The following is a 7,935-nucleotide window of genomic DNA, read 5'->3' on the forward strand; positions in this document are numbered from 1 at the left end:
AAATTCATTAAAAGTTATAAGGATTAATGAGTATCACTATTCACTTAATAAAAAATTTCTCTTAATTTTAAATCATAAATAAAATTTAATCGATAAAAAAACATGTAATAGCAGTTATTCAAATCATAAAAACTGAAAAGTGAGCAAGACAAAAAAAAACCATTGCTGTTTCAAAGTGGAACAAAGGCTGTCATATGATGTCATACTGAACACTAATTCGGTATCATGCATTCGAGGTACGGTGAATCCAAACAATATATTACACCATTTTCTTCAAAATTAAAGATAAAGTTCAAAATATCCATTAAAAATAATCAAATAATTAGCAATATAATTTTTGTCATCAGTCACACCAATTAATTTAACAATAAATGAGTAGAAGAAAAAATTAAAAGCCTTTGATTTTTCAACTTTGTAGTTATTACTGCCGACACAAATAAATATAATAACAATAATTAATATTTTAAATAATAAATATAAATTAAGTTTTGGATTTCCTAATTACTAAAATTTTCAGAACAGAACAATTGTAGTATGTGTAACTGAAACGCGCAGGAATAAAATATTGGAAATCCAAAATCAAACTCAAACGAACCAACTATGGTTTGGTTTCACACTTTGAGATTTCACGACTCGTTCTCTGGTCCGATCGCTCCCTTTTTCTCTAACCCAATAGCAATCAACAATAATCATCTCTCGTAATTCATTATTTTATAGGTGAACAACCATTTTCTCTATCCTATACTTACTTTTTCTGTTATTTTACAATCAATTGTTGTTGTTCTTGTTGACGATTATGGTTTATTTAATTTAAGTTCTGATCCTTAATTCTATTCCCCGAATCCCATTTTACCTGCTTGATTAAATCTTAAATCTTGATTACTTCCCCTAATTTCGTGATTTCTGTGCAAACTGATCCAGCGAGAAGAGAAGCTGATGAGAGATGTTGAGATTTTTGCATCTGATGAAATGCATTGAGGATTCTGGAGTGATTTCTGAGGTTTCTTCCAAATTTGCTATTGAATTGAATTGAAGGATTTTAGAACAAGTTTTTCTTTTGTTGGTTTTTGTTTATGTTGGTTTTGTTTTTTATTCTGGTGTTGGTTGGTTCTTGTGAACACAATACACAAGACAAAGGTTGTCTGATAGATATAGCGTTGTGAGGGGTTTCCAAGTTGGGAATTGCAGCATCATGGACCAGCTTCCTGTAGAAGTGATTGGGAACATTCTGTCTCACTTGAGGGCTGCACGAGATGTGGTGATAGCCTCTGCAACATGCAGGAAATGGCGACAAGCGTGCTGCAAACACCTTCATACCCTCTCCTTCAGCTCCAAAGATTGGCCCATTTATCGAGATTTGACGACTACCCGTCTCGAGATTTTGATCACACAAACCATTTTTCAGACCTCAGGGTTGCAGGCTCTCTCCATTTTGATGGAAGATGTGGATGAATTCTCAGCTTCAACGGTTACTGCTTGGCTCTTGTACACCAGGGAAACTTTGAGGCAATTGCATTATAATGTCAAGACTATGCCTAATGTTAACATTCTTGAAATATGTGGCAGGCACAAGCTGGAAATACTAGATCTTGCTCATAACTCCATAGTGGGGGTTGAGCCTAATTATCAGCGATTCCCTTGCTTGAAGTCTCTTTCCCTGAGTTATGTCAGTATATCTGCATTGGATCTGAATCTTCTGGTATATGCATGTCCGAAGATTGAAGCTTTGGAGCTTGTGAATCCTGAGATTGCAATGTCTGATGCACAGGTGACTGTTGAATTGAGTAGTTCAACGCTGAAGAAGGTGTATGTAGAATCAATCAGTTTGGACAAGTTTATATTGGAGGCTGACGGGCTTGAGACCTTGCACTTGAAAGATTGTGCACTTGAGTTCTTTGAACTCGTTGGCAAGGGAGCCTTGAAGCATTTTAAGATTGATGATGTTAGTGTTATACATCTTGATATTGGCGACACAGTTGAGGATCTTGAGACAGTGGATATCAGCAACTTCACAATTATATGGCCAAAGTTTTACCAGATGATTTCAAGATCATCAAATCTAAAGAGGCTTCGACTTTGGGATGTGATGTTTGACGACGAGGATGAGGTTGTGGATATGGAAACAATTGCAACTTGCTTTCCTTATCTGAGCCATTTATCTCTGAGTTATGATGTGAGATATGGAGTTCTTCACTATGGTTTACAAGGCTCTTCCTATCTAGAGAATGTTCTTGTCTTGGAGCTTGGTTGGACTGTGATCAATGATCTCTTCTCCCATTGGGTTGATGGGCTGCTTAAGCGATGTCCCAATCTCAAGAAATTGGTCATTCATGGAGTTGTTTCTGAGGCAAAGTCTCATGAAGAATGCCAGATGTTAGCCAGTTTCACCACAGCAATGGTTGACATGATGAGGAGATACATAAATGTAGATCCACATTTTAAGTATGAATAGGATTTTTGTTAAATACCTTACTATAGCTCATGCTTTCTATTAAATCTAATTATGTAGGCATATTTGCAGGTAACTCGTTCAATTCAAAAAGTTTATACTAAACTTATAACTTGTTTGAAATCTTCTGAAATTTGGGTGACTGACCAACAAAGACAGCTCACGATAGACATTCAAAACTTGGATCACTTCTTAGTACACAAAATGGCCATGAACTAATCTGGAAATTTTACACTTTCATTTCTGTTCTGGGAATTCTGATCTTATAATTAAGACCGTAAAAGTAACATGAAGTCATTGTAACAGATTCAATTTTTTAGAGAAGAGAGTTGATATTATAGCTGGCCTTCAATATCATTCAAAGTATTTTTCTTAGGAGTTTCATGTTTTTTTGTTTCTCTTCTATTTAGATCTATTCTCTTAGGAGTTTCATACCTCAATTGACTTTTCAGTAGTCTGATCTATGTCACATATGGAAAACAATTTTCTCATATATATATAACATGAGCTGCAATTAGGAACATGTTTATTACTGTGACATATTCATAGTTTCTATGTTCTGTTCTTCCATTTTTATGTCTGATGGTTTTATGCCTGCACTTCTGCAAATCCTCAGGTTGCAGTTAGTGACTTTAATCATTCATACCTTGCAAAACATGTAGTCTGTGTTTGGCATGATTTACACCGAGTGGAGAGATGATAACTGTTTATTAATATGACAAACAATCAACTAGATGATGAATTGGTGTCAAATAGTGCTGAAGTGGTGATAACATGAAACTATAAAACATCGTTTCAGTAGCTACTCTGCTACAATGTAGAGGAATGTAAAACATATGTTCTAAACCCCAAACATACTAGACAACCTTAAACACCACCATACCTACTCATCTAGGTCCTTACCAAACTTATTACTTCTTCTACTTCATTCTCTATTTTACCTATTAAACTCTTCACAACCACATGATTGACACACTTAAGACTTATGTTCCAACTGTGAGAAAATTTTGTCCCTAGACATAAACGTGTTCACTCATGTTTCCTCTTGTACTAGATGAGAAAACTGAATGACCCTTATCCTCATTCACTTTCAACTGTCATCTCTAGACCTTTAAAGCTAACATTCCCCACAAATACTCAGATTTCAATGCCTTATAAGAACCTCCTTCTCTCAATCCTTACTGATTCAAACAACTCTCATAATTTTATACTTAATTTTACAGAAAAAAACCCTGCTCAGAAACTAATTTCTAGACGGTATATGTTTTTGGGAAATTGGTAGATGTTCTACAAATTATTTTTCAAAATATGTTAAACACATTCTGTAAACTAATTTTTGGGGGTGATTTTTAGGGATTTATACGTGTCCTAGAAATACATTTTCAGGGTACATTTATACATTTCTAAAATACTGAAGTTTTTGGAACATATTTAACATTTATAGTACCAAAAATGTTAAAATTTTATTAACCTTGACAATGGGGAAGGAAGAGCGAAAGTGGAGGGCCATGTTATTCGTACCTTCTTTTTCCCATTCCCACTCCTTAGTTTTTTTTTTCAAATTACCAATTTTACCCTTTCGTCTAACCTAACTGAATTGCATTTTTATGGGTTAAATTAAACTATTAAATTATATTAATTCTTTTATTACACCCAATTCGAATTAAATTGTATGATAAATATATAAATTTCAAATTTATTTAACTACATAATAAATATATAATTATGTAATAATTTTATTATAAAAAATATAATTTTATAATGTGAATATTGTTGATGTATTTGTTATAGTATTTTTGTCATTATTTTACGACAAAAAACTTCATAAATATTTTCTCTTGGAGATTACCTCTGGTATATTAATCAGTGATTATGATATTGATAACATAAGAACAAAAATCAAAATAATATCAGTAATATGCCTAAGTTTTCTTATTATTGGATAAAAGCAATCTTGGTTCATCTTCAACTTAATGGGTCAAACTATCTGGGATTCCAAACAGAGTAAATGAAGCTTAGAAAAATTAAAGTTTTTAGGGTGTTGCTTCCTCCTCCACCCCCTCTTGCACCTCCCCACTATTTTCATTTATTCCAAAAATATTCTACATCTCTCCACTATTTTCTTTTATTCCAAAAATATCCTACATCTCTCCACTATCCTCAACAATCTTTCTCTTTCTCTCTCTGCATTAATAGAACATTTATATTCTCAACAATCTTTCTCTTTTTCTCTCTACATTAATGGAGCATTTACATGGCTCAGATTTGAACTTGTGATATATTGAAAAATATAAAATAACTTGAATATTATTTACATGACTCAAATAACTTGAATAAAATATTTAATTTATTAGATAAATAATATAAAAATATTATTAAATACTTAAAATATAAAAGAAAAGTTATTTATTAAAGATTTGGAATTTATTTAGTTATTTCGTTATTATAAAGTTAGTATATAATAATAATAATATATTATTATTTACTATTAATATTATTATGTTTATTATTTTGTATTTGCATCTAACTTTTAAGTTTATAAAGTGGAGTGGAAGTAGTAGAAACACTAATATTGAAGTTTCTCTGAATTTTATATTTTGCAATATATCACAAGTTCAAATCTGAGCCATATGAAGGCTCCATTAATGCAGAGAAAGAAAGATTATTGAGGATAGTGAGAAAGTGTAAGGTATTTTTGGAATAAAAGAAAACAGTGAGGAGGTGTAGAGTATTTTTGGAATAAAAGAAAATAGTACAGAGGTGCAGGAGCACTTGGGGTGGTACAGGGAGCAACACTTTATTATGCATAGCATTAATACTTTTAAATTTAATCATTTTATGAAAAAAAAACTGAATTAAAAATATAATAAATGTTTTCAAAATTAATTACTATTTTTAAAATGTAGTTTAAGATTTTTTTTTTCAGAAGTTAAAATTAAAAATGTAATACATTTTATTGGTTCTAACAAAATAGCTGTGACATTTTCTATTTTACCTTTATAATTAAATATTAGGTGAACAAGAAATGTATAATTGACAAAAAAATATATTTAATATTGTTTCGAACTTTGAAAATAAATTGCAATTTTGTAGAAACTATTTCCTTTTTCCAATTTTTAACAAAAACTTAAAAATAAATTTGTTTGATAACAAAGACTTAACATTGTAATATAAGAAAATATATATATTTTATTTAAAAAATAAAAAATTATTAATTTAATTTAATTTATTTATTTTTATTTTTAAATTTATTTTTATTCTTTACAAAATAATAAAATACTTATTTTTTTCCCTAAAAGTTTTTTTTTCTTTTTCTTCCTTGTAAAATTTGCAATTATTATTTTTAACCTTTGCAAAATAAAATAATTTAGACTTCGATTTTTTGCAAATCTTCTATTATTTTTTCTTCAAAAACATTATTAGTTTTCTCCAATGCTCATTTTAATAAAGATAAACAATATTTAATTTACAAATCTTTGTCAAATATAAACAATATATCACATACGACATTGAAATAGTCAATTGGCCAATAACACAATAAGTATAGAATAATGTTATAAGTTAATGAATTTTCTATTTTAAAATGACAAAACGAACAAAATATTTTAAAAAATAAAATATCTAATCTGGAATTAAAACATACACTAAACCTAATTTCTGTCAACAGCACAAAGTTGGTATTTATTGAGAATGTAATTGTGAATCTAAATTCTAAGATAAAAGTAAAAACATTGAATATCATATAAGGATGAATAACTTCATGAATCCATTGTTTTAAAATTTTAAATGGAAAGGAATGTCAATTTTTTTTTATGTGAGTTGGACTCAAATCTATTATTGTTATGTCTTTCCAATAAATTTGTATTATTAAAAAAACTGCATATTGAATAATAATAATTTTTATTAAGTATTTATCAATATAAACATTGAGGTGCCGGATCATATTAAAATTTTTGCATGATTCCCAACAATATATTTACTTAAAATGATTATATTATGATAGTTCACAAACAAAATCAATAATAATAAAAATATATAGATAATTCAAAATGAATATATGAGGTGTTTTTTTTTTCTTGTACTCATACAACTTTGAAACTACTTTCCATTCTTAGGAGTGGTAATTCCCCCACACTCGAAAGCCAAAAAGAAGAAAAGAGAAAGTTATTAGCATAAAGAAAGAGCAATTAATGTATGTTGTTTTAGTTAGTTGCTTAGAGCACAAGTAATAAATGACTTAATTAGCATAAATTGAATAATTATTGTTCTAGAATCTAACACTCAAAGAATTACGGCTGAAGGTAACGAATGCTGTATTTCTGGAAACAATCAAAGATTTGCATGTGATGATGATGAACATTGGTGGTTGGCTGTAAGGTATATTGGGAACAAAGGTACATACATACATAAAAATATAAATTGACCTAATCTTTTTAGAGTTGAGAGAATTTGTATTTTCAGCGAAATCACCACCTTTACAAAGGACCAATGATCAGGGAATAATTGCTGGGAAAAGCAATAAAAGGTATATTATTAGATGAGCACAAACATATTTTATATTTGATTTCTCCTCATCCTTGTTCGAAAGAGTTTGAGAAAAAATGAAAAAAAAAAGTAGGAAATGATATTGGTGTAAGTGTATGAGTGGAAAAGAATCTTAAGAAGGCATGGTTTTAGGTGGTGACAGGGAATGGATGTTGACCTATGAAGGAAGGAAGGAGAAAAGACGAAAGAAATCCATCTCATATAGAAAGTGGGTGTGTTTGTGGAATATTATTGTAATGTTTTTGTTGAAATGGTATGAGCACAAGTTTAGGGTGTGATGTGTAAAACAATTAGTCACACTTGGTGTTGTTGTAAAAAAGAAGAGCTTTAATTTTAGATCTTTCTCTTTTGCCATCTTTAAGAAGAAAGGAAAAGGAAGAAAAGAAAGAAAGAATTGTCTCATCTAAGTGCATGACTTTATCCCATTAAGTACATTCAGTTCTGTAGAAGCCCCCACCACACAACCAATCAGATTACACAGCCGGTTACACAAGGGAAAGAGAGTGGAGAGGAGCAGAGAGGGATGGTGAGGCCGCGTATGCAGCTAATAACATCCAAATATATGAGATGAATATAAATGAAAGTAAAATAATTATAAGATGTTCAAAAAGATGGTACAAATATATGATAATATAAAAAGATGGAAAAACAAGTAATTTATGTAATTTAGTGATCTGAAATAAATACGTGAAACTTTATATTACAATTCATGTTTAAAATTTATTATTTGTCACGATTTGCAAAAATGGAAAAAAGAAGAGTGAAAGGATTGCTCCCCGAAATAATGTGTATTAATTATGCCTTTCATTTATATTTGTGAAATTTAAATTTAAGTGCTAAATTCAATTTCATACATTTTAAAAAAATAATAATTCACCTTTACCTTTTATATTTCTATGACAAAATTTGAAACTCACTTTAAATTCATTATTTATATACTT

The 7,935-nt window shown here is 29.8% G+C and overlaps 1 protein-coding gene across 2 annotated transcripts; it reads left to right on the forward strand.

Annotated features, from left to right (window-relative positions):
• The first annotated feature begins 531 nt into the window (after nt 1-531).
• Nucleotides 532-2,572, forward strand: LOC108339584 (F-box/LRR-repeat protein At1g67190). 2 transcript variants are annotated; one of them, XM_017576736.2, is made up of 3 exons: nt 532-717; nt 922-1,000; nt 1,132-2,572. In XM_017576736.2, exon 3 carries the CDS (start codon nt 1,193-1,195, stop codon nt 2,450-2,452), a length of 1,260 nt encoding a protein of 419 aa, XP_017432225.2. In that variant the 5' UTR covers nt 532-717; nt 922-1,000; nt 1,132-1,192; the 3' UTR covers nt 2,453-2,572. The 2 variants fall into 2 exon arrangements, with proteins under 2 accessions (XP_017432225.2, XP_052733970.1); XM_052878010.1 differs by having other exon boundaries at nt 922-999; nt 1,097-2,572.
• Nucleotides 2,573-7,935: the final 5,363 nt, after the last annotated feature.

The sequence above is a fragment of the Vigna angularis genome, chromosome 5 (assembly GCF_016808095.1).
Source record: "Vigna angularis cultivar LongXiaoDou No.4 chromosome 5, ASM1680809v1, whole genome shotgun sequence".
In the NCBI taxonomy this organism is placed as follows: Eukaryota; Viridiplantae; Streptophyta; class Magnoliopsida; order Fabales; family Fabaceae; genus Vigna; species Vigna angularis.